The 27465-nt window shown below is 45.0% G+C and overlaps 1 protein-coding gene across 2 annotated transcripts in view; it reads right to left on the bottom strand.

The window, feature by feature from the left end:
- ABCC5 (ATP binding cassette subfamily C member 5) overlaps nucleotides 1–27465 on the bottom strand; it is an 86217-nt gene that overhangs the window by 35692 nt on the left and 23060 nt on the right. For both annotated transcript variants that reach the window (XM_028101133.2, XM_028101135.2), the window contains exons 3-16: nucleotides 23041–23198; nucleotides 22691–22846; nucleotides 21863–22010; nucleotides 16710–16943; nucleotides 16384–16557; nucleotides 15613–15760; nucleotides 13416–13564; nucleotides 12683–12790; nucleotides 8911–9267; nucleotides 5921–5992; nucleotides 3646–3770; nucleotides 3452–3524; nucleotides 1377–1580; nucleotides 345–488 (exon numbers count right to left, since the gene is read on the bottom strand). In XM_028101133.2, the coding sequence (XP_027956934.1) occupies nucleotides 345–488; nucleotides 1377–1580; nucleotides 3452–3524; nucleotides 3646–3770; nucleotides 5921–5992; nucleotides 8911–9267; nucleotides 12683–12790; nucleotides 13416–13564; nucleotides 15613–15760; nucleotides 16384–16557; nucleotides 16710–16943; nucleotides 21863–22010; nucleotides 22691–22846; nucleotides 23041–23198 (2250 nt within the window). The remainder of the gene's footprint in view (nucleotides 1–344; nucleotides 489–1376; nucleotides 1581–3451; nucleotides 3525–3645; nucleotides 3771–5920; nucleotides 5993–8910; nucleotides 9268–12682; nucleotides 12791–13415; nucleotides 13565–15612; nucleotides 15761–16383; nucleotides 16558–16709; nucleotides 16944–21862; nucleotides 22011–22690; nucleotides 22847–23040; nucleotides 23199–27465) is intronic.

Raw genomic sequence — 27465 nt, 5'->3', positions numbered from 1 at the left:
CCAAGCAGGGAGCCTGATATGGGACTCGATCCCAGGACCCTGGGATCATGACCTGAGCCGAAGGCAGACGCTTAATAACTGAGCCACCCAGGCACCCTCTCCCTGTCATTGCCTCATTAATGTGTTCTCAGTGGCAGAAGACATCGGCCCACCAGCCCCATAATCCTGCTCTCGTAGAGCAGCACCAGTATGTGAACTAAAGCAAAGGAGTCTGGTCACCAGAAAATAGGGCCCCTGCCAACAAGACACAGACAATGAGTTCAGCTGGGATCTCTCCACTCGCTACAGTCACGTCTCCCTTGCTAGAGAGGAGGAGATGCCCACAAACGCCATGCAAATCTTACCTCAACTGGGGGTGTCTCTCCCAGCAACAGGTTATTAAAGATGGTAGCATAGTCACCATTTAAATTCATCAGTTCCTCGTGGGTGCCTCTTTCTGTAATACAGCCCTCTTTCATGAAGATCACTTCATCACAATCGGCCAGGTACTGGAGACAAAAAGGCAGGGACAATACAGTGTTGCTGACATTTGTGCAAATACATTCAATACCCACACCTTCCTTCAGAGGTTCTCATCTGGAGGCAACTGAGCCTCCCAAGGGACATCAGGCACTCTCTAGAGCCCTTTTTGGTTGCTACAACCGGGGACGCGTACCGCTGTCATCCAGTGGATATAGGCCAGGGCTGCACAGGACAAGCCCCCCCCCCCCCCGCCGCCCAACAAAGAGCAATCTGGCCCAAAATGTCAATAGTGCCAAGAGTGAGAGAACCCATTTTAGTTTACTGTGCCTTGTGATGCGGTTCAAAGAGCATCACCTCTAGTTTTTGACAGATCTGTTGATGGAGCCACACGAGCCTTGCATTAAACTTCACACCCCTTCGCTGTACCCAGAAGCACACGATTACGGACTTTCTGCGGCAGAATGGGGGATGAGCCCCCTAAACCTGACAACATATGCAAAGCAGATGGCAACATCCTGGAGCTGCTCTCCAAAGTGGCTGCTTGTCTTGGCATGACAGAGGGAGAAGAGCTTGTTTTCCTTAAACAGTTCCCACTTGCATATAGATATTAACAAGATGCTTTCCAAACGATCTCATACGCAAACTCCAGTTGCAGCCTACTCCTCTCAGCCCTTTTATTTACTGATTTATATGCAAAAGCTAACAGGCTCTGAGGATTTCTAATTCAGATGGCCATCTGGTACATCAGTACGATGAGCTTTATTGGTACAATGGGCTGGGGCTATTTGCTGAGGAAATAAGCATTGATTCCAGGAAGCTCTAAGGAGTTCCATGGAGGGACCTGAACCAAGCCCACCTCCCTGTTTCTGATTTCCCAAGCCAAGGTGGGCAACCTGGGCAGGAATGCCGCATACCTGTAACTGGTGGGTAACAAACAGAACTGTCTTGGACTTGAGGTGCTTCTGGATAGCACTGCTGAAGATGTGGTTGCCCACGTGGGCATCTAAGGCACTGAGGGGGTCATCTAGGATGTAGATGTCCCGGTCACTGTACAAGGCCCGGGCCAGGCTGATCCTTTGGCGCTGCCCACCACTCAGGTTCGCTCCTCGCTCACCAATCTACAAAAATCCAGAAAGCACAGTGAAGCCTCCAGCTCAAGTTCCATACCAAGCTCAGTGATCACCCCCGGTCACTGCTCCTCTGCTCCACCCAAGCCCGCGCCTTCTACTGAATTCCCCACCTGGAGGAAGTGCCACTATGATCCCTCAGGGCCCACGCTGGAACTGCGGGAGCCAGCCCAGAGAAGACACCTCTGCCTCCCCCAGAACTCCCCCTTGACATACCACTCCAATCCATTCTCTGTGGGCAGAAAGATCTTTCCAAAGCACAGAGTTGACTATGTCCCACCCTTGCTGAAAACTCTCTTTCAAGAGCCCTAAAGAATAAAATCTAAGCCAACATGTCATAGAAAGCAAGCTCTTTGCCACCTGGCTCCACAGCAGCTCTCAGTCTCCACTGCCAACCAACCTCTCTTCCACTCCTTGGCATCTAAGCCATTTTAAATTGTGTGTCCTTCATGAACCCTCACACCACTGTCATGCCCTTTCTGTACTGTATCTGCTCAGTTCCAGCACCCTCTCCTCTGTGTAACCTCCCCCCACCCTCGTCTCTACTACCCAAAAGAAAGGGGACTTTTTTTTTTAATTTAAGTTTTGAAAGCTCTTATCAGCTTATTTTATAGTTATTTATTCAGGTATCCCATCCTCTCAACTGTAAGCTTTTTAAGGGCACAGATCACTACCCTGGTCCTTTATGTTCCTAGTGCCCAGCAGTTTCTGCATAAGGAGCTGGCACATGACAAGCCTCTGGTAAATGTTACTGAAGGAACACGTGAATAAATCACTTGTCAAATGGTAACTGGCTCTAATTAAAAAAAAAACAAAGAACTTGTCCTTAAAAAAACACTGAATTCAGAGATTTCAAATCTGAGCACGTTATCAGAATTACCTGTAGGGCTTGTTGAAATGGATGATTGGGCCCTGCTCCTAGAGTTTCTGATTCAGTAGGTGTGGGGTGAGGCCCAAGAATCGGCATTGCTAACCAGTTCCCAATAACACTGTTGCTGCTGATCCACTATGGGTCTGGGGACTAAGATTTGAGAACCAGTGAACTAATGAAACCATTCACCAAATCTGGTTCAAAGGATTTAACTGAATTCAGCTGGATAAAATGCTAGCTCCAGAGACCTTCAGGGCAGGTCATGGGAAACAAGAGTCAACACCAAAGAACACAAGCCAGTTCCAAAGAAACGCCTCTGCAAACTGCTCCAGGGCAGAAAGCCAAAGAGAGATGGGTTTGTGCTAAGGCCTCTCTCTTTCTAATTGAAGAGGGCTCTCCACAGACTGTGTATGAATAAGGAGGTTGGTTGGCAGAATGAAGTTCAGAGAAGAACCTCAACAAGCACATGCTTGACTTTACGGTTTTCAAATGAATAATGTAGAAAACATTAACTCTGAACCAACAATGGGATTTTGTTTAAAATCCACATGACATACAGGGCGCCAGGGTGGCTCAGTCGGTTAAGTGTCCGACCCTTGATTTCGGCTCAGGTCATGACCTCAGAGTCGTGATATCAAGCCCCGAGTCGGACTCTTCACTGAGCGTGGAGCCTGCTTAAGATGGTCTCTCTCCCTCTTCCTCCATCCCCTACCCCTGCCGTGTGCGCATGTGCTCATGCACTCTCACTAAAAAAAAAAAATCCACATGACAGGAAATATTTATATGCTGAAAACAAGTAGTGTTGATAACCCTGCCCTAAGGAACAAACGCTTTCCAAACATAAAGTCCCAGTGAAAGCAAAACTCCCTGTGTAGGTGCTCCCACATTTAAGATACATTACTAGGAGGTGGCTCTGGCACCGCCCTGCCACCCATCTTCCAGAATCCTCTCTGCTCAATGCACTGCCCCATCAGGGGCAGAAGGTTGGTACCTCAGTCAGGTCACTGTTGGGAAGAATGGCCAGGTCAGGCCTCAGGCAGCAGCTGTTCAGCACAGAGTTGTATCTGAAGGACATAAAGACACTTAGCATCAGGGACATGGTTGGAGCAGAGCCTGTTGACGTGGGCTGCCTTGCGTCTCACACGGCCAAGACGGAAAGCATGACAGAAACCAAACATTCCTTGCCTTTCTTCATCAAATTCCTTCCCAAAGAGGATGTTGTCTCTCAGAGTGGCATTGAGGATCCAGGCCTGCTGGGCCACATAAGCGAAGGTTCCACTGACTGCAATGCTGCCCTCTAGAAGTGTCATCTAGGGAGACAGACACCATCCAATGGCATCATGAAGCAAAACCACCACCCTAAGCCAACAGAACCCCCCACAATTCCGCAATGGAGTTCAAAGTTTGGGCAATTTCCTTGGATGCTTTTTGGACCCGAATCCAGATCTCGCCTTCGTTCCATTAGAGAGCTACAGCAGCGAAGAAAATAGAAGTTCTCTTTGCTTATGTGTGATGGGAACCCTGCGTAATCCAGGACTTGCGTGAACAAACACTTCATTCAGCAACCCATAAGCTACTCTAGATCCTTTCCTCCTAATTGCAAACTCTTTTAACTAAGGGGAGGACTAGAGCAGAAGGCTCTTTCAGAAGTCCCCTGGGGAGGATGCTGCAAGGATTTAGATCTAGTTCCTGCCTCAATTCATCTACAGAATTAATTAATCCAGGCTGTTGGCTAAAGCAGCTGCTTCTGTAAAATGAGGACCAAAGGGGGGGAAAATCGTTAGACATCAACTAGTATCACAGAGTATCCATTTAATGAGGACGGACCCTCTCGTTCAACATTGAAGAGACTGCGTGATGAGCCATGTGCTTCGAATTGCGTTTTCAGCCATAGTGATTGATATTTCTCCATTTTGTCCTCTTTCAGGGTTCCTTTTGGGACTGACAGTAGACATCTGTCTTGGGTTAGGGATGTTACAGCTTGCACCCATCCTGCACATCCAAGTCTGTCCTCTCAAACACCGTTAACACACAGTGTACGTACACAGGTGCACCCAGCACACACCATTACAGCAGTACCAACCGCCCCAAAACTGGAAACCCCCCTGCTCTGCACTCAGTGTTCAGAAACCCATGGAGGGTCTACTGCAGAAACGCAACTCTTCCGGCTGCTACGGCACGAACACACACACTGCAGGCTGCCAACACAACTCCCAAGAAGCCGGGCTGGCCAGCATTACCAGCCTCCCGGGCACAGAGATTGCTGTCAGGATGTGACCTAGAAGCAAAGCCCCACTCCGTTTTCTTCTCACCATCCCCCATTCAATACCACCTCCCCCTTCATCTCCCCTGTGTCTCTCATCATTGACCCTTAAATCTGACCGCGAAATGATCAGAACCCCTAGGAGGTTTTGGCTGCTTACAAAGATCAAGGGCTGAGCCCAACCAATGAGGAGCCCCACAAAGCAGTGGGGTAGGGGCGCTGTAGCTCCAGATGATTTGGATGCAGCCTTCCTCAGACCACGCCAGGTCCCCCTGCTCCCAAGGAGAGCCCCACTCTACCGACTGTGACAGGGACACTGAATAAGACAAAATATTCCATAACCGGGACACTACAAAACACCCTTCCCCAACTCCATCTTGCTTGTGTTTAATTTCCTCAGTATGGAGAAATGACTCATTGGACCTTCTCCATAGGTAGGTAAGAATGAGCTTCAGTTTATCCTCATCTCGACCATCGAAGTCAAGCTAGTTTGATTCAAGATTAAAAGCAAGTGGAAGTACCTTGTTGATTTTCCCTATTATTTGGTTTTAAAGCACAGGAAAAGACAATTTGCCTTACCTGGATGACCCTTGCCGCTTCCCCCACGTGAACGCTGACAGCCCTCTGCTGGGCCCTCTGTGAACCATTCCCTCTGCCTTGTGCTATGTTTGTGGGTCTCGAAGGCACAGCTCCCCAGCTAGGCCAACAGCTCCCAAGGGCACAATTCTTTCAATGGTTAGGTTGTAATCAGAGTGGGGCTTTGTTTCTAGATCAAATCCTGACAGAGATCTCTCTGACAGGGAGGCTGGTAATGCTGGCCGGCCCGGCTTCTTCACTCTGTTGGCAGTCTGCAGTTTGTTCACGTCTTATCCCTGACATTTCCCAACACACTGTCTGGCATACATATGGCACTCAATAAATACATGCTGAATAAAAGAAGGCAGAAGAAATCGATGGCTCCAGCTAGGTATCAATCAGTCACTCCTTGGGCATCCACTAAGCCCACTCCCAGATACAATGCTGTTAAGGGGTTGGAATGTGGGGGTGGGGGCAGGGGGCAGAACACAGACCAAGGGTTCATTTTGTTTCTACCTTTCCTGACTCTCTTTGGGAAGTTAGTTCATTCTTCCCAAGACTCTTGTGAGGCAGATTCCAGGGAAAGAGGCAGAAAAGGCCAAAGACAAAACAAAATATTACCTGGCCTAAAATGGCTGAAATGAGAGAGGTTTTTCCACTTCCCACACTGCCGCAGATTCCAACCAGTTTACCCTGGACAAAGCACACAGAGAAAAGGAAGGTCATTAAAGGGCCATGGACCACTTGTCTCTAGGGGCTGCTGACTTCTTCAAGGAAAAACACAATGACAGCCCATCAGTAATAGGGGGACGATCATCCTGGTGACCCTGCAAGTTCACTTCCCTGTTTGCTCCCTGTCACCCACCTACTTCAGAGGGCTTCTGCGGGGGTCTGTGGGAGGTAACGGATGTGTAAGCCTTTTAGAAAACGTAAATAAGCCACACGCATGAAGGTATCCCACATTACTTTTAGAAAAGCCCAGCCTCTTTCTTACTTTTTTGGCAACCCATGCTTTGTGATTATTTGTTTATTTTTGTTGTTTTTGGAAATGAGGGCAGGACTCTTGAAAATTATTTTGTTGGTTTTCACTTCATTTTATATGATGTTTTCCTCTAGGGTCTATAAATTATTTTCAGTAAAAATTATGCGCACTGTTTCCATTTTTCTACAAAACATTTCCAAGAATCTGAAGACTATTGATACCATCAATCCCACTTAAAAGGGGGGGTGGGGTAGGGAGGAGGAAAGCCTGTGATTAACTGAGTATCTCCAGGCAAAATAATGAGCTCTCAACAGGTGGTGTTCCAAGTTTTCAAGGACGGGCAGGTGATTTCAAAAGGGCCACTTGTTTAGCAACCCTGCGTTGGCTCAAATCCCGCAGCAAAGGGACAGTTGGTGTGCAGAAGAGCATGGATTCTGGAGGCAGCCAGGCCGTGAATGGAACCTCAGCTCCACCAGCACCTGCCAACTGTGTGCTCATGGTCTGGTTACTTCCACTGTTTGCCTCACACTGGGCTTTGAGCAACTTGAGGGAAGGAGTGATCTTTGTAGAACCAAGTACAGTGTCTTAGACAAAGTATGTCGGATAAGGTTTCTGACATGGTCCCAGAGTGTGAAAGATTACAGCCTGATGGTAACGAGGAGACCAAGTCTAAGGTTTGATCTCTGCGCAAGTCAGTTACGTTTACATAGAGAAAACTCTGTTCTCATGACTCCATGGTGACTAACAGAGATACCAACCGTGGGATGCCCCGGGCACAGAGGATCTCAGGCAAACATTAACTTCCCTTCCCCGCCCTGAAGGGGACGGGGGTGGGCTGGAAGAATTAAGGTATCCCTCGCCAAACAGCTAAAGGTGTGTCATGTGAATGTGGGCTCTGAAGGGTGGGATGAGGATCAAAAGACAGAAAGCAGAAGAGTACATTTCAGGTGAATGAGGAATAATCCTCTAATAGGGCTGATGAGGAATGTAATGGAGCGGCCTCAATAATCAAGAAATCACTATTAAGTGAGAAGCCTGTGGTGAAGAGGTAACGGAAGTCAAAAACGGACGTGCGTGGTGGCCAGTGATGAACTACACTAGTGGTTTCAGGTGTGGTCACGAAGGACCATCCCCTGCTCTTGGTGACAGCTTTCAAGCGCGGGGCGCTTTTCTCTCTTCAGTTTGGCCCTGGATCCACATAACGTGCCTTAGTCAGCTGCTGATACTGATGAACGCCGCATTAAAACCCACTACTCCCTAGCTCCGGTTAGGCCGATAAACATGGCTCGTCGCCCTCCTCGGTCCAAGATACGCTTCTCCGGGGTAACTGCTCTCCTTCCTTGTTTGCCTCCATACTCTTCTGAATCCAGAAGCTAGGATGTTTCTCTTCATACAGACGTCAGATCTTATCATTCTTCTCCAAACCCTCCCAAGGCTTCTATTCCCACTTGGAGTAAAGGCAAAGTCACCAGAGGAGGCTCGGCACCCCAACCGCCTCTCTGCCCCCGGCACCTGCCCCTCTCTCCTGTGCTCACTCTGCTGGGGAATACGTACACTGCACACTCAGGGCCTCTGTGCTTCTGTTCCTTCTGCCTGGAATGTTCTTCTTCCCCCAGATACCCTTATGGCTCACGCCCTCGCCTCCTTCCGGCCTTTGCTCAGATACCACTTTTTTAAATGAGGCCTTCCCTCAGGCAGCCTATTTAAATTGCAACCACACCTGCTCCGGGCCCCACCACTCTCTCTCATCCTCAGGGCCCTTACCACCATCTGACATACCATATACTGTACTTGTTTACTATCTGTCTTTGCCCACTAAAACATACGCTACAGGAGCACAGAGGTTTTTGTCCATTTGGTTTCCGGCGGCTACAGCCCCAGCCCCACAACGAACGGTGCCTGGCATAAAGCTGGCATTCAGAAAACAGCCGATGACAGATGTACATATACATCTCGGCCCCTCCGAATGGTCACAGACTGTGTCTGCAAAGCCCCGATCTGGAGTCTCTTCCAGCCACTCTGCCCAGGAGCCCCTCGGAGAGATTCTAGGCCTGTGCTATCCAGGCTGTGACATCACACATCATAACGATCCTTCGTTTATATGAAAAATCAACAATTACAGAATCAGTATGCTGTACACCTGAAACTAACAGAACATTGGCTATTAATTATGCTGCAATAAAAATAGATAAATAAGTAGATAAATAATTACAAGAGATTTGTCAATAAGAGCATCCCTGAGAGCTCTTACATGGACCATGCTCTGCACAGCCTACTGGTAACGAGAAGCTCGCCCAGAGTTATGATAACCAGAAATAATTATTACAGCTCACACACAACTGTAACAATTAGAATCTATTCAGGGCAAAGTCTTGGAAAATCCACCTGAATGCTTCATTTCCTTGCTTGTCAAATGAGCATCTCATGGTATTAAGGTCTACAGTTAGATGCCTAAAGATTCCTTTGTAGAGCTGGAGCTGGCCGGATTCGCTAGTTAGTTCCGACCAGTCCCAGCCACGAGGTACTCTGGTGTAAGGAAGGCGGCTGCCCGCTCGTGCCAGAGGAGATGCCCGCAGACACCTGCGGACAGACAGGGTGCAGGTGGGGAGTGGGGAGGCGCCGGGCTTACCTCCTCAATTTCCAAGTCGATGCTGTACAGTGTCCTCTGCAGGCGGAGGCTCCCCAGGTGGATGTGCTTGCCCTCGTCCTCCTCGGGACTGGGCCGCTCGTCACTGTCCAGGAGGAGGTGGCCCTTCTGCTCTGCCAGGACGGCCTGCTGCTCAGCACGCTGCAGCGGTCTCACCTTCTCTTTCTTGCCCCTGGCAGCCCTCTTGTCTTTTTTCGTTTTGGGGGTCAGCTTGGGTGAGTTCTGGATACTGGAGTGGGAGGAGTCCCATGCCAAGGTGGCATTTTTCACCTCTATCTTGATGTGAGGGCTGGCTGGTTTTTTCTTTATCATGTGAACCTCTTCCATCAGAAACAAACTCTGATAGGAGTTGTGAGAGAGGTGCAAAGATGAGACACTGGATCAAGACCAGGGGGACAAGCCTAGGGCGCACACTCACGTGGCAAAACACATCAGGCTATACAGTGGAAGGAAGCTGAAGGGCAAAAGGTAGCTCATTAGTGTAGCCCAGCCTCAGGCCCAGCGAGAGGTCACGGGGGTGTGGGGACACCCTCAGGAGGGACAGGGGCCTTCTCAATGGCCCAGCGCTCTACACTGCCAATCACATCCTAACCCACCTTTTCCTTTCTGCCAATCTAGTGTGGCCAAAGTACATTTAACTAACCCGTATGTGGCCCCTCGTTCTCACCCATGACTTGCTGAAGAGCAGGCAGTAAAGTACAAGCAGAAAAACCAAAGGGCACGCTGCTCTCCTAGACGGACCCCCATCACTGTGTTTCCCTTCCAGAACACTCCTGCAGAGCCTCAAAGCCTGTGCGCGCCCCTCAGCAACCACATGGCACATGTGTGTGGGGAGAGGCGAGCCGAGATGGTGACCATGCCTAGCTTGCTTGGGTTTATCGTCAGCAGAGTGCCTCTTCTTGCAAGCTCTCATGTCTTCAAAGTTCTGCCTTGAAACTTGTAAGGATTCAAACAACCAAAGGAATGGACTTGGGAAGAAGTGAAGGGAATCTCTCTCAGAAATACCCTTGAGAAGACAACAAGACTTTCCTCCCACTCATTCCCACAGTCCCTGAGTTATGTTAGGGAAGAAAAGTGGAATGATTGAAAATGAGATTTGAAACACTGACCATAATAAACCTTATTATAAGGGCCCATGATCTTGAACCCACTTCTGACAGATCTCTTAAACTGCAGATCTCCACAGAATCCCAGCTGGACTCCCAATATGATAAAAAAAAAAATAATTAAACATTAGAAAGACTTAAGATAAAAGGTGCCTTTCAGGGTCAGGACTCTGCTTATTCACTGAGAACCCCCAACTGTTTTAAAGTTTGCAGGTGTTAGTAAATGTAACATATAATCTCCCTCCCCTAGAGCAAGTCCTTTCTCCTAGATCCTAAACTCCAAGCTTTGATTGGCACATCTCCTATCAGTTCCTAAACTCCAATCTTCCCAGAAGTGTCATGGTTCTAAATACCCTCGATAACCATTACTCTTCATCAACTTTAGGTTCAATTTTCCAAAAACAGCTGTTGGTTTCATTTGTTCAGAGCCTTCTGGATTGACTGAGCTAAGAGTAACATGCCAAATATTTGACCACGATCACAGAGTAAAACCATACGCTGACAGAATTCCCATCATTTCTCTCCTCTAAGGAGTTATTAAAGGGATCTTTCAGGCCTCATGGACTATTAAAAAAATAAGCCGGTGCTCCAGTTTGCACAGCTCCTTCCCCATTTCTTTCCCATGGGCTCCCTGCAGCCTGTCCTCCTCTTGAGACATGCGGAGGCACACGAGGGACTCACAACACTGGAATTTATATCTACTTGGACTGGCACCTGCCAGGACAACAGAATCTTAGAGGTACATAAACCATAAACGTCAACTTTACCATAGGACACCAACTATCAAAACAGAACCCTCATTCACTCAGAGTGCATCTGTTGAGCAGAAGAGGGGACAGAAGGTTGCCAGATAAAATACAGGACATCTAGTTAGATTTTGATTATAGATAAACAATGAATAATTTGGTAGTATGGGTATATCCCATGTGGTTATTAACTAACTGGGGGGTCCTGTCTCTTTATTTGCTAAAACTGGCAACCCTCTACTGACAACAATCTTAGAAATGTCACAAGGTGGCTTCTTACCCCTTTCTACCTGTTATCATCCTCCTAGCAGGTGGAGAAGGAGGGGGAAGGGGAGGGTGGGGGGAAGGAGGAGGGAGAGGAGGGGCAGGAGGAGCCTGCCAAGAAGAATGAGACAGAATGGAACTGAAGTCTCAAGGGGCATATAATACAGCTGTGGGTGATTTTGCTTCTATTATTAACTCTGAAGTTCCCTGGATAGAGGAGGGAGCTGTGGTGTGAAAAGCCACCTGCAAATGCAAATCCCCACCAGTAAATGGAAGAAAAGAAAGCCCTTGAGAAACACAGGGTGAACAAACCTATACTATCAACTCTTATTCTTTCATCCAAAATGCTATCAAATCCATTCTAACTAACAATGACAGGAGGACAATCTTATGGTCAAAACATATGCTTTCTTCCATGACTAGGTATTGCAAACTCAGCAAAATAAAGCTCTGATTACAATTAGACTATTTCTTTTATATGGCTCTAGCTCTTCGCCTTCTAGCAGCTAGGCTGGAGGGAGGGAGGGCACAGAGCTGGGGATGCATTCCTGAGGACTGGCTTTCCTGCCCGAACAAAATTCACCTTAACTGTAAACAAGTAGAATATAAATATATCTTGGAAAGCTCTTCTCCATGCTTCATATTCTCCATGAGTCTCAATTTGTTCCCCCCAAACCTTCAAACAACCAGCATTGCTTTTTCATTGTTCTTCACTAGCCAAGAAGGCTTGGCAGGAGTGTAGGAACTACTCCCTGCAGGGGCATTGTCAAGGAATTCCAGCCCACACAGGTGCTGCTCCCTCCCCTCACCCTCCCGAATCTATGGACCTCTTGTATCATCTATTTGTATTATTCTGAAGGCATAAACAACACAGCCAAAGCATGATCAACTAACCACCTCCAGAAAAAACCTGATATTTCCTTAGCTGCACTTTGCAACATGATCTCATTGTATGACTATTCCCATGTCACTGCATTCCCTGCATCATGAGTGGTGACTACAGGGCAGGAAAAAGAAAGTATGGAAAAGGGCGTAGCATATCGAGGGGCGCCTGGGTGGCTCAGTTGGTTAAGCGACTGCCTTTGGCTCAGGTCATGAGCCCAGGGTCCTGGGATGGAGCCCCGCATCCGTCTCCCTGCTCAGCGGGAAGCCTGCTTCTCCCTCTCCCACTCCCCCTGCTTGTGTTCCCTCTCTCGCTGTCTCTCTCTCTCTCTCTCTCTCTCTGTCAATTAAATAAATAAATAAAATCTTTAAAAAAAGAAAAGGACGTAGCATATCGACCAATCAAAATGATGATAGTATTTTGGTAGAGGTCGATGCGACGGTAGAGCGAGGTGAGGACACCCAAGTCAGGCCAAGGAAGAAGGGCCTCGCTCTGAAGGAGAACCAAATCCTGGGAGCCCAGAATTAGATGGGCTGTTGACAAAAGGTAAAATTTCACATTCACTTGAAAAGTTAACAATTCCCATCCCTTAATTCACTCTCCTCTCCTGCCCCCCGTCTTAGCAACTGTACAAAAAGCTAGAGGTGACCAAAAACCAATTATGGCCAGCCTTGTGTGGCCCACTGGAATAAAGGCAGCTGTTGGTTCTGCCAGGAATGGCTCCTGACATGGAGGAAGGGAAGGGAGCCACTCACCTTAAATCTGTCAACAGCAACCGATGCTTCCGAGAGGGATTTTACGGAGAATGGTGTTACTTTCAAAGCAAAAGTCATGGAATTGAAGACAGTCACCACTGTGAAAGCCTGGAAACAGGAAAAGAAAAGAAACTGAACTTGATGAGAATCTGCAACAAAAATAACAAGACATCGATTTAAGGAAGGCAGCAACCTGTCAAACTGGTATGAGTCACATATGCTTTTTTTTTTAAGATTCATTTATTTATTGGAGCGAGTGAGCATATGCATGCATGTGGGGGGGGGGGGCTGAAAAGGAGGGAGAGAGAGAATCCCAAGCAGACATCCCCCTGGGCGTGGAGCCCAACATAGGGCTTGATCTCATGACCCTGAGATCATGACCTGAGCCGAAATCAAGAGTCAGATGCTTAACCGACTGAGCCACCCAGCTACCCATGTACACTTTTTTTAAAAGGTAGAGTTTTTATGAGACCTGCAATTAAAATTCTCAGTAAATCTGAACCAAAGGGATGATCTGTATTTTCAGAATTAAATCCAAAGTTGGGTTGATTTAAAACAATCCACACGTTATTCGTACTTAGGGCTGAATCGCCACTCTTCCTGGCTTAATCACATGAAAGAAAAAAATACCTTCTGATTACTGGGGGCACCTCAAAAGCCAGAAGGAAGAGCACCAGAACATCTCTATATGTGGTATTTCTAAAATCTCCCCAAGCGCTAAGGGTTCACTGACCTGTGCTGCGGTGAGATCAAAGCCAAGGGTCATGTGAACAGAGAAGGTCACCACACTGGCAATCACCATCACAATGGGAGCCACTCCAACAGTGATGCTCTGAAAGTACCCAGCTTTTTCCAAGATCCGACGTTCTTCCTCTCGGATTTCTAAAAATAAAAAGCAAGCCAACTGATGAAAAGCAAGTCAAAAGAAACTGTGGGATATTGGTCCTCTGTCACCAAAGAAGACTTGGTAGGTCTTCAGCCACATAGGTTTTAAAACAACTCCTTAACACCCACGGTATAAAACCTAGGTCAACATGACTATCAGTTATCACTATTAATGCTGTTACATAAGCCTGAGGTTTGAAATGGAATCAAGTCACAGAATGAATCTAACAAAAAGCAGTCCCTACATATCAGTGCAATGAACATCTTCTGCCTTCAGTCTGGTTTTTCTTGTGAACATCTTACATCTAGAAGGAATGAACACAGTAATTGTATCTGCAAATGGCAGTTTTGTTTGCCTACCTGGTTGTTGTTTATTTCCAGTAAACAACAGGAAAGACTACACCACAGTAATGGAGAATTTATAAAGAACGCAGATTTATTACAGTGTCTACCGTATGTCAGTGCTGGGTAGAGGCTTTCACACAAAAAGCAGTGAGGATGATTGACAGAAGGTGAGTGAAATACAATTTTTGTAGGCAGAATGATTTTTCTTAAATATTTGCAAAAAGGAGACCCTTATTAACAGAGCAACCCTAGAGTACTAAAGACCATGGAGTGGGAGGTATGACAATAAAGTGGCAAGTTTTGTGTGTGTGTGTGTGTGTGTGTGTGTGTGTGTGTGTGTGTTTAAAACTTTTAAACATAAGAGCAATTCTTCTGAGAAGCTTTGTACTGACCTTAGAGGTATTACCAGGGCTCAAGACATTGGGAACTATCTTCAGAGCTAGCTCATACGTCATATTTTTAAAAATCTAACCCATTGCTTTCACATTTACCATATACCTTGCTTAAGTCCATAATGAGAAAGAACACTCTTCAAACCAATATACACAGGTAAAGATACCGAAGTCAGGGGCTGAAGGATGAGTGGCCTCTCAGAAAGAAAATTATAAAACCACAGAATGAGAGAGGCAGAAAGGACCATCAGCAGTCACACAGATACCCAATTAGCATCTATCGGTTCCATTCCACTGGCAATGAAAGTTGCCTAACCCACTGCTGGATACCTCTGAGTGGCCATCTCCTCCTGATGACCACTGATAAATAAAGTTTATGAACTGGACACAATGTTCCTGAAGGTTTAATTGATAAACAGTTAAAATAAAACAGCTTCCTTGATCTGAACACTGGATTTCTATTCAACCTAAAACTGCATTAACTTTTGTAACTGCAACGTATTCAAGTTAGCTCACTGTGAGGTGATGGTTAATGAACAGCCCGCATCTTTTATGAAGTAAGTTTAAATGGAAACATGCCTTCTTTTTTCAACTCTAAAGTGCCTTTCAATGTACCCTTCTGAAATGCCACCTTTTTTAAGGCCCATCTTTCCAACTTCTGTTGAGACCTTTTTGAATGTCCAGTCTAATGCCAATTATTCCTCTAAGCGTTGTGGCATTCACATATTAGACGTGTTTGTGTCTGCATTGAATTTACTGATCAGGAGGAGCAGGACAGGGCCAGGATGGGGCCTTGTGACTCAACATAAGTCAAACCCCGATGACTGAGTAGCTGAGCTAGGCCCAGAGTCCAGCTGTCCTGACCCCCAGCGTGGCCCTTCTCCCCCTCCCCCAGGATCTCACACCTCACACATCTCACACCTGCGATGCACATGCACCTTTGGTGGGCAGGGAAGGGGGGAGCTCTCAGAAGACAACTTGATAATGTTTTCTGTGATGTCTTCATAGCCAGGCCACAAAATTATGGGCAGGATGACAGTATAGATAGGGGGGTTTGAAACTGAATGAATTGCTTATAACTAGCTTAGTTATCTTGGGGGAAAAAAAAAATCACAATTTTCTGGTCTTAATTTCCTCCTATGTGAGATGAGATTATGAGTTCAAGTCTCTAAGATCCTTTTCAATATAAAGATCATAAGATATTATAAGAAAATATTATGATCCTATGACATTAGGGTTCCTAGCAGCTAATGTGCTCAGGAAGCAAGGACCTTATACCACATGCACGTATGAAATCTGTAAACTCACTTTGAACAATTTGAGAAAATGCTTTGACCCAGGCATACATTTTAATAAATTTAATGTAAGTAAGGACTTCATTCATCTTCTGGACACGTTCATCTGTGGTGGTCACACATTTTCTCCTGAAATATGCAGTGATCCGTGATACAAACATCTGAAAGGAAAAGCGATGTCATGCCAAGTCAGGGCTTATTCAAATTTAAGAACTGTCTAGTCTTTCTGGGAAATAAATCTGTTTAAGATTATTATAAATAAAATGAGCATCGTGTAGTTGCACTGCCTTTTAATAAAAGTGGTCTTTTAAATTATAATAAAATATTATTTAATTCTTATCCCTTTGTAAGGAAGTTAAGACAAGTAAAGTATTTGTTTTCAGAGTAATTATGGTTATTGAGTGCTACCAAAGGGAAGCAGAAGAGTCATATCAGTTAGCAGCAAATTGAGACAAAGGGACTCAGACAGTCCCGTGTTGTTAAGGGCAGAGTTCAGCTGCTGGCCTCCTCCTTCACTCAGACTCTCTTTTCTAAATCTCCTTAAGAGTCATGGCCTTTATTCACAGGACACCTTACTTCCTCTCAAGACAAAATTCTGCCTATAGGGACTGAACACTGTCTAGCTCTTTCCAGACTTTTCCAAACCAGGTACCTGCTCTGAGGAAATTTCCAATCAGAGATGTGACACCTCAGCGGCGCCTACTATATAAAACCTAGTGGAGAAGTTTAAGGAGAAGCTCATTTAAGGAGAAGCTGCTACGATACAGCAAGGAGGCTTACTCACCATTGCTGGATAAAAGAGGATAAAAACAGCTGATCCTAGGAAGCCTGTTGGTCCTAGTATAATTACGTTATAAATCATGCCTAAGATGGCAACAATGGGTCCTCCAGCCAACAAGCTGCCCACAGCAGCTGCTTCGAACATCCTCTGCCCGTCATTGGAGCACAGGTTGATGAGCTACGAGACAGAAAGAGCAGTGAGAGGACCCCGCGAGGACCCCGGCCACTTGTCTCAGGAGGAAGATGAAGGGCAAAGCAGAGATCCAACTGAAAGAAAGAGCTCAAGCTGGGAGCTTTCTCTCTGCCCTGAAGCAAACACCCCTCACTCACCTCACCCACAGACTTCTCTTTAATGTTCTTTAGCTTCAGGATCTTCTTAAATGCCATGGTTAGGATGGCGCCCCGCAGGCGGACACCAGTTCGGTAATTCAATGCCCAAGTCAGCGCGAGTGACCACGAGCGCACGACTTCCGTCAGGAGGAGACCCAGGACTAACAGTAAGCTGTACTTGAGGTTAGAGTCTGTGACCTGGGTGTATTCCAAGAGGTGTTTCACCACGAAGGCCTACAGGGAGAAACACACACCGCTGTCAGCATCTCCACGGCACCCACACACCACGCCGCAGTTTTATGTTAAGTTAGAAAGAGGAAGCAGCTCCACTGTGACAGCGCTACACACAGAAGCAGAGGAAGACCTTGAAGGACCAAATACGACTGGCGACTCGCCTCGCAGGTATTTACTCAAGGCGGTTCACAGGAGGTAGGCCTCACCTGGATTTTTTTTTTCCTTAAGGACACCACCAAAACCGTTCCTCTTTCTAATGTAACATAAACCTGTCCATAAGCTGAAATTAATTCTAAACACACGGTCATTAAAAACTATATATTTGACCTTACTCCAGTCTCTCCACACATTGATACATGTCTTTAAATGAAATTAAGACCTTTTTTTTTTGGATCGTTTCAAACGTGCTTATTTGATAAAAAGGAACAGTGTACCTACAGTTGGACTGGGGAAGAGTGAGAAGTGCATTTGCAAAACATTCCTGAAAATAAACATCAGCAGTTTAATAGTACAGAACAGAGCAAAACAAAGCAGACTATTCCAAAATCCAGAAACCCTCCCGTGGGCCCTCCCCACTCCCCACTCCCTCCCAAAAACGAAAACATGTTACCTCAGGTAGCATATGTCTACCACCACCCGCGGGGAGGGAAGGCAGCCAGCCCCCAAGAACCACCGAGTGCCACCTCCAGCTCTGAGGTCCTGCAACGCCGGAGCACACACTCACACAAGGCACATTCAGCGACAGGATTCAATACCAGCAAGTGGGAGGTAATGTACTTTTATTGAAAATGAAACAAAATATAAAATAAAAGTACCATCTTCAAAGAGTATCTCACAGACTGTACAACAGAAGGAGCATTGTGGTAACATACATGGGAACATACAGAGTCGAGTTTTTACAAGGCTGGCCATCTAACACGTCATCTGGCCTCCGACTGTTGTTTTCGCTACACACAGTGGAAATACAGAATAGAACCCATAGCTGTTGCCAGAGTCCGGAGTAGTACATCGAGCTGACGGCACTTAACCGATTAAGGCTCCTGAAGTTGCAGTGAGTCTGCAATGGGGTAGATTCTCCGGGAATAAGACCTTGCAGCTAAGGAAAGAGAATTAAAAAAAAAAAAAAAAAACTAAACTAAAAACTAAACTCCCCCCAAAGAGGGAACTCTGCTTAAAAAAAAAAAAAAAAAATCCCTGGGTGCTACTGGTTCAGCAGGCTGTGACGGATGACTTCTGTTCAGGACAGAATACAAAAATCTAGGCCTCAAGGAAAAACGGGGCGGCATTCTTCAGAGTCTTTTTTTCAAGTCCTTGCAGCTAAAATTGATCTTGCCGAAAATGAGAGAAAACAAACCACAACAAAAGAAAGCCAAACCAATCCCCCACCCTGAAGGAAGGGGAAAAAAAAAAAAAGAACGAGAAACCCCATCCACCCAACTACCCCGGATCCTTATAGCACAGGGTACTTGTAGGTGGGAGCCAGATCTGAACGACAGACAAAAATGGAGGCCAGACACACAATTGTCCTGAGGCGGTTAATGCTGAATTCCAGAACCCAGACGCTCTCTGGGTTAACTGGCATTTCTCATTTTTCCTGGAAGGAAATTAATACCAGATGTCCGCCAGATCCTAAGAGATCCCCACCAATCAGATTTCTGTCAAGCGTCAGTAAAGTAACCTGATCAAATAAATAGGAGATTTCAGATCCCGAGAACTATTGTATTCCACCTCTCCCCTCCCTCGGATTTTCAGGTTTATATCCATTGTTTGGGTCACCACTGCATACAGCTGGGTTGTTGGTTTACTAGCAAGAAGATTGGCTTCTTTTCCAGTATGCAATCCAAAATGTGGAACTGAGTCACTGAGTGGCAGGGTCAAAACCCCATTTTTCCTCACGTGAAGCAACTCAGTAAGATGGCGGTGCCGTAAAGCATTTTCTCACACACCTCAGCACTGATGGAACAGTCTCCAGAGGAAGGCGTGAAAGGACAGCAGGTTGTAGTTTGGGGTTCCTTCCTTCCCATACCTTTACAGTGCCATTTTTCAGCACTGGATAAGAGCATTAGTACCTCCCGGAGGTGGGGAGCCGGGGGAAGGTAAAAGACATAATGAAGCTTACATTATGTAAAATTTTCGGGGTAGGGGGGAAGAGGAAACAGCAGATTAAAGAATTTCCAACACATAGGGTTCTTAAAAAAAAACAATTACATTTCAAACCATTTTGTATGTATGGGATAAAGAAAAAAAGGTTTTCATGAAAAAATCCAACCAAAATTTAGTTTTAAAAAAGTTACAAACTTATCATTTAAACATAAACAAACTGGGAGAAAAACTCGAGAGATTGTCAGCATAGCTGTCTGGCTGTGGAAAGCATTCCCAGTGAATAAACATTACCTTACCTGAACTCTTGGCGAGAGATTCTGCCCAGCTTGACTCTCATTCTGACCGCAGAATACAGCCATCCTGAAAATTCTAAAGAACAGCTTCTGTCACTGGTTCCACTACAGAGAGACTCCCCCCAAATCCAGATCCTGACAGCATCAAGCAAGCTGCAGCTGGGGAGAGGTTGGGAGGGTGGGAAACTTACCTCTCTAGAGGCTATTCACTGCCCTTTCCCCCAAAAGGCCCTTGAGCAGAGTTAGCATTCACCAAGGTACAGCACTGCAGGAGGTAGCCTTCTCTTGCAGATCTACAGGGTGGATGCTAATTCTTTACACAAAAATCATAGGTCAGGCCTGGTCTTTTTAAACTGTTCATATCCAAGAAGGCCACATATCATCTCTGTAACTTTAGCAAGTCTGGCCACTCATCTTAGGTCAGGACCATACCCTTAACCTTTCTGGTACTCCATTAACACTATTGTGACCTCTGGACACTCTGCACAGAGCACTGGTCCAATGGCATCACTGAAACCTTGGATCGTCCTGATGTATCGATGTCCGGCCAGTTAAAAAAACATACATACACATGAACTTGGGTCGTTTCATATATTCTGCATATGGCTACCAAAGTTCAGCGATGCCTGAGGGGAGAAAAGAAATAGCCCCCTATTTGGGGAGTCGGTTCTTACACAGATTTCTGCAAGAACAAACTAAGCCAGTTTGAAAGTTGTGCCATATTAGAAAATGTGCAAAAATCTAAAATGGGTGTTCCCTGAAAGGATTTAAATCCACAGAACAGAAGGTATGCTCATTGCTAGCACTAATCTCAAAACCAGGCTGATCCTTCAATTTCCAATTAAAAAGAAATTTATTTGAATTGGTACTCCAAAAAAAGAAGTTTGCTTTGCTTGTAGTTTTAAATCTTTTTATCATTTAGAGAGACTATGGATGGGACCATTGCTTTCTCAACTGTTCTAGGATGGGATCTTATGAAATAACACAGGCCTTAAGTTGCTCTTATGCAAGAGGGTAGAGAGAAGGAAAAGTGTGCATGCTGTTTTCCTGTTAAAGGAAGGTTCTCAGTGTTCCCTGGTGCCTAGAAGACTTTACTAGAGTTAGCATTCCAGGATGCCATACCTTAAGAGAGAGATAAAGGAATATGCAGATGCTCAAGGGAGTGACTGTAGGCCCCCAAACTGAACATGCATAGGTAGCTTTTTTTCCCAAATAAAAAATTAAAATCTCAACAATTTATGGTATTTCTTCCTCTTTTTTTTTGTTTTGTTTTTTGTTGGTTTTTCTTTTTCTTTTTTTTTTTTTTTTTCGGAAGGGGGAGCCAATGAACTTCTTGCACTGGCCAAATGGAATCAAGAAAGCCTATATACTGTGCTACCCAGCTCAAAGAATTCTACAGAAGATCCAGAGCAGCCACCAGCCCTGTAGTGAAACAATGACAGAAGCTCTTCTTGGGGGAAGCTGGTCCTATGAAAATGTTTGCCATTTTGGTCAGTAATATAATATTCACTTACATGGTCTCTCTTATTTAAAGCTTATACAAAAGTGTGTTAGTTGGTCAATTAATATAGAAACCTAATACCAGAAAAGTAGTGTTCTCTGCTTCAGAAAAGAGATCAGAACTTTTAAAAAGGCATCAAACATTTAGAAAAAAACAAAAAACAAACAAACAAACGACAACAACAACAAAAATAAAACAGAAAAACTGCAAATTAGTTTTACCTAATCACCATGCATCTTAGGCACATACTTACCAAACCATGAACCTCCAGCTTACCCACACACGGAAAACGCACAGTATAAGGAGTACTACTGCTCCGATGCCTCAGGGCAAATATGCAGAGAATAGATTTAATCAAAGTCTCAAGCATCAGGCAGCGCAGCAGGTGTCCAGGAAACAGTGTGAACATCACTCCCTCACCCACTCTGCTTCAGAACACACTAGGAAAACACCACGGCTGCCACCCCGACACCTGCCACACGATTTACACTATAAACCGACACTTAAAATAGACTCCAGCTTGGACTCTAAAAAAAAACCTCGACGCTCCTCGGGTTTCTTCGGGCTCATTGGCCGTGGAACCGCCAAACACGCGACAGCTCTGCCTCCAGGCGTGTGGTGCGTCACCAGCACTAGCCCAGCCGCCTACGCCACACCACACTGCTCTCACCCACTCTCAGCACCGCCAGACACCTCTCCCCAAACCAAGACTGTCACTTCATGGCAACACGCAACAATGAAGCACCATCCTGCGCAGAGCCGAAATCATTCGTGTCTTCACCCGCCCCAGGAAAGCGAGCCGCTTCCGGCTCTTCTCTGGCAACACGGCCCCTCATCCTTCCAGCTGTGGACCAGCCACCATTCACTCCAAAATCAACCGTTCCCTTTCAACAGACCTAGAGGCATCACTAAGGCTGCTAACTGGCCCACCGGTGAGCACAACCCCTGCAACAAAACAAGAGTGTTAGAGCTGGCCGTGGCCGGGCCCCTGGAGACTGTCAGGAAGGATGGTTAGAACTTACTGGTCCACTGAAGCCAGCCAGCTGCGTGATCATCAGGCACACGATGGAGAGGATGAGCCTGGTGCGGCAGAAGGTCCACACAACCCTTCGGAGGGAAGCAGCGTCTGGCCCAGCTTCATTCAGCTCTTCTTGCCACAGTCTCTCTAGTCTTAACAAGGGCACATGTCCTCTGTTACACGTCTGCCCGGGTGAACAGAGACCCGAGATTCCCTCCTGCCATTGCTTTCTGTCTCCAGGCTTTGACACCACTCACACAAGCCTCTTCTTTAAACTATGTACATGGACCTCACCTTCAGGGAAAAATACACCCTTTCTGGGCAACTACGTATTTACCCTGTATAGGGAGGGAGCCTCTCGGGATATGGAAAATGATGAGAACCGAAGTCCTTCCTTCCCACCCAGAAAAATTATCCCTGAATAGAATTCGTTTCTGGCTAAGAACTTCCTTTCTCAAGGGCCCCCAACCCTTTCTGAAGGATCCTGTGGTCAAATGTAAAGTTGCAAACTAGATTTTAGTCATGATAATCAGCTACCACAAAAATGTATTCTGTCACAAGGCAGCAACATAATTTCCCTGTAGACTCAGGAAGAGAAGCGGGGCTGAGAGAGAGAGAGAAAGCCCGTGGTTAAAACAGGATTAAAGGTGAAATAGGAGATAAAGCAGAAGAGCAAAGAGAAAGTCATCCCCAGGCTACCCTCCCTCCGCAGGACAGCTCAGATCCTAAAAGAACACAGAGCTGAGGGCATCACACTGCCGGACCCCCCCCTCCTAGCTCAGGCCCTATGCACCCAGTATATGGGAGGCAAGGGCAGACCAGAGAAGCCTACCTTCTGCAGTTCACATCGGAAGACTCGTACTTTGACAAAGACCACACGTCCTCCATTGAGAGCTCCCCCTTCCTGTGGGCCATGCGGGCCAGAGGAGAAAGCCAAGAAAAAGTCATGCAGGAGAAGAGCCCAGCATTGTCCACTGGGTGCTGGTGTCTAAGGAGAGAAAACCCAAAGCACAAAATTGTCAATGCATACAGAGAGGCTAGCCAGCATTTATGAGACACTGTTTCGTAAACAGAGCTCCTGGCTAAAAACGGGTCTTCCCAAATGGTCTAATCTTAGCCTGAATTTTCCAAAAACGCTTTTGGTGCTTCACAGACAAGTCATTAGCCGGTAGAGCCTCTTACTTGGAAGTGGTCCGGATGGGCTTCAGAGCACTTAAGCTATGATGGTACTTTCCCTTGGGATGTTCCTCATCCAGGATTCTGAGCTGAGAATGCATGGAGGCATCCAGGGAAAGGCCCTCAGCTCGGGCTGCTGTTTCCAAGGCATCTTGGCATTCCAACTGTTTCAACAGAGACAGAGAAGAGAGAAAAGCACGGTTAATGAACATCAGAAAAACAGAGGGGCAAATCTACCTGACAGAACAGCTCAAACTGCAAACCAGATTCATCTTACCTGAGAAATCCCAAGGGTCAGGGTTAAACAGGAACTTGTATGATAAGAACTTGCTTAAGAACATTCAACCAGTTACTTAAAACTTCTAAACTCTTGAGCACTTTTAGGTTCAGAAAAACTGAACAAAAAGCACAGAGAGTTCCCATATACTTCCTCATCTCCCTGTCTCTTCCCCATCTGTTTCCCCCATTTGCGACATCTTGCATTAGGGTGGGACATCTGTTACAACTGACGAACCAATATTGATATGTTACTATTGACTAAAATCCACAGTTTACGTTACATAAAATACACAGTTCACTCTTTGTGTTGTACATTCGAAAACTTACATTTCCATCACCAAAATGTTCTCTCTTTCATTTCCCAATGTGGACTGAGAGTCAGTCATTGCACTACTAACCGCAAATTCTACTGCCCATTTGTTATAACAAAAACTTCACAATCACCCCCAATTAAACAGCTCTGTCACACAGAAAAGCCAGTATATACACAAGTCTTCCCTATCTCTCCCTTATCAGCAACAGGGGCACAACGGGGGTTCTCACCCTGGCTGCCCAGCTAAAGAGCTCCAATACCCAGATGTATGCAGCATGAAGCACAAGGTCTTGTGAGTTGAAATACAGAGTTAACCATATTTACCACTAAGCTTATAAATTCCAATTAATCACATTAACAAAAAGGCATATCACTCAAAGTCTAACTGAAGCAGAAGAGGGTGAGCCAAGAATCTGAACACCTCTAGCCTTGTTTACTCTAAAAGTAACTCAAAGTTTACCCCCTCCTGTTGCGGAAACAGAGGCATTGTTTTCCTCAGACAAGGATAATAAGTACGTCATCCTTTTCTCACATTATCACAAAAATTTCCAGCAATGACTGTGAAAGTGCAAGAAAGAATAGATGCCCAAATCAAGAAAAAGTTAAATGGTGCAGCACCTACCACACTGTGTCTTACACAAGGCAGAGTCTCGGTTTTTATGCACCACCTCATTTCCGAGAGAACAGTGGCCACTCAAATATCAGCAGAAATGAATTCGTATGTGGAGGTACCTGGATGTCTAGGCAGCTCTCTCCTCAAATACAATAGCTTTAGTTCACAACACAGTTATGCATCTTCAGATAAGATAAGGTACTGCTTAATATCAGGAAAGTACACAGCCTTGGCAACTGGGAAACACATTTTTGTCCTTTTGACAAAGGCAAGGTAGAGCAGTTTCAAGAGAATGAGAACACAACATGACAAATGAGTCAATACCAAGAATTAACTCTTACATAAAGTCTTTAGGTATAAGGTGAACACTTATTTCCTGGTTAGGGACTGTGGTACCTAACAATGAACTAAAGGCTGCTGAGTGTCAAGTACACAACAAAGGTAGGTTTTTTGTTTTTGTTTGGTTTTTGAACCTATAAGCTGCCTATAACCACAAGGAGAAAAAAATCAATGGGTTAAGAAAGGAGAAAGATACACTAAAAATCAAACATACCTACTATAAGAAAGTAGAAACCGGGACTATGTACAGAGTAGGTACAGAATGTTCTTATTTAGATATCCAAAGCTTCAGAAGAAGACAAAAATCAAAATAATACCACTTCAAATACACATTGGATATCTGTCAAAATGGACTATATGCTGGGCCTTAAGGCAAACCTTAAAGCAAAGGCTGACATCACGTGGTTAGGTCTTGTCATTTTGATTTGTACTACCCTAATGGTTAATGATGTGGAACATCTTTTCCTGTGCTTATCTGCTACCTATAATTCTTTTTTGGTGAAGTATCTGTTCATTTTTTGCCCATTGTCTAAGTGGATTGTTTTCTTAGTGTTGAGTTTAGAGAATTTTTTATCTACTATGGACTCAAGTCTTTTGTCAGATGAACCAAATATATTTTCTCTCTTAATAGGGCCATTTACAGAGCACAAGTTTTAAATTTTGATCAAGTTTAACTTGTTGATTTTTTTGTTTTACGGATTGTGCTTTTTAATGTCATGTCTACAAACTCTTCATTTAACCCTAGGTCACGAATATTTTTCTCCTATGCTTTCTTCTAAAAGTTTTACAGTTTTTACATTTAAATCCATCTTTCACCTTGAGTTAATTTTTGTATAAAGTGTAAGATTTAGATGAAGACTTTTTTTTGCCTATAAATGTCTAATTATTCCAGCATCATAGGTAGAAGACTATCATCTCTTCCTTAAATTGCTTTTGTACCTATGTAAAAATCAGTTGGCCATACTTGTGTGGTTTGATTTCTGGGCTCTATGCCATTGACCTATTTGTCTATCCCTCCACGGATACCACTAACTTGATTACTGTAGTTATACATTAAGTCTTAAAATAGGGTCCTGTGATATCTCTAACTTTATTCTTCCTTTTCAAAACTGGTTTAGCTATCCTAGTTCTTTTGCCTTTCTAGGAGAACCAAGTTTGAGAGTTAAGAGAGTTTTATAAAATCTTCTGACATTGCAGCATCAGAAAAGGAAAACTTGGCATGCCATCCCTTAATATTCTCACACAAGAATGGCACAGTAGCATTAAGAAGAAACAAAAATTTTCACATCTTCTTTTATGCATTCTTTCAAGAAATGGCTTACTGAGCACCTACGTGCAAGACTGTTCCAGATGGGAATAAGAATAGGCCAATTTCTACGTGTACAGTACGCTAATTTTTCTTCATCTCTAAAATGCCAACTTACAGCTTTCAACAAAACCTATGAACAGAAATGCAAATGGACTTAACAACAAGATCCTCCTATTGCATGAGTTCTGTTTCTTTGGCTATATATAATGATGTCATGTTCCATCATCTCCTGGGTCACAAGTGACTTCCTGTGTTGGAGAATGCCAAATTCAGATGCTCTTTAAAAAGACTCAGATGATGGGGTGCCTAGGTGGCTGAGTTGGTTAGGTGTCCGACTCTTGGTTTTGGTTCAGCTCATGATCTCGTGAGATCGAGCCCCATGTCAGGCTCCGCACAGAGCGTGGAGCTGCTCAAGATTCTCTCCCTCTTCCTCTGCCCCTCCTCCCTCCCTCCCTCCTTTCCCCCTACCAAATAATAAAAATAAAAATAAAAAGACTCAGATGAGAGTTGGCAGGCAAGGTTTCATTACCCCAGACATACCATGAGTACTATACCAGCATTACCAAATGCCTGCAACGTAACAGAGACTGAGGCCACTTGTACTGCTTTTAATTTTAGAACAAGGCACTCAGTATAATTTTATCCTGACAAAGATAAACCCCCATAAAAGCAGCTGAAATTGCACAATCCTCCAATTTTCACAAAATAATAAAACGTGGAGCAGGCATTCCCACAGTATACATACAAAGAAGGCTACATTGTTGACCTAAGAGAATCGAAAGTTGCCACTCAAAGTGACCTACTTTCCAAGTCATACCCCATTTTTCCTATACTGCTTCCTATACTGTCTACCTTGCTTTCATATCTCAGTGCCTAGCTGAGGACAAAGAAATACCTGACAGATGCACCTAGCTCCTCCAGAGATAGGTCTCTCAAAATAATAAGCAACAGATGTTTTAGCTGTTGGCAAGGATTCTCGAATGTTAAAAAATCAAGAGAAAATCCTCTTTCTCCAACAAAACTATTTTCTCTTTGGTCTTAAAATATTAATACCTCCATAGGTAGACTTTTCTCACAATTGGAGGCCACTGTTGAAGTACAGTGATTTTGAATACGGATGTTAGAAGCAGGTGACATGGGTTCAGGTGCTGATTCTGCCACCAACCTTCAGCATGCTACCTAGCCACCTCAAGCTCTGTTTACTCATTTTTACAATGGTGCATGCACCCATCACAGTGTTGAGAGGAACTAATGGGATAATGAAAAGTACTTAGCAAAGTATGGGCATATAATAAACATTTTGTACGTATTAACTATATTACCCATTTATTCATCTGATAAATCTTACAGCCTATCTCAACTATTTCCTCTTTCCTTTAGCTTTCCCTGACTCTTTTATTTATTTATTTTTGCAGTTGTTATTCTTCTTTCTTTTTACAAACTCTTGTGCCAAGTGCTAACTCTTTATAGATGCCAGCAAGGGAGGTGCTCCGCTGGATACAAACCCAGACTCAGAAGGAGCTTGCCTAAGAATGGTTTGGCACCAGGTTCCCCAACAACGTGTGTGATGGGTGAGGG

This window comes from Eumetopias jubatus, unplaced genomic scaffold (genome assembly GCF_037043125.1).
Source record: "Eumetopias jubatus isolate StellerSeaLion01/CBP00866 unplaced genomic scaffold, mEumJub1_p1.0 scaffold_1, whole genome shotgun sequence".
NCBI classification, from domain to species: Eukaryota; Metazoa; Chordata; class Mammalia; order Carnivora; family Otariidae; genus Eumetopias; species Eumetopias jubatus.
Note: the sequence above shows the minus strand (reverse complement) of the source record. Positions and strands in the feature narration are given on the sequence as shown.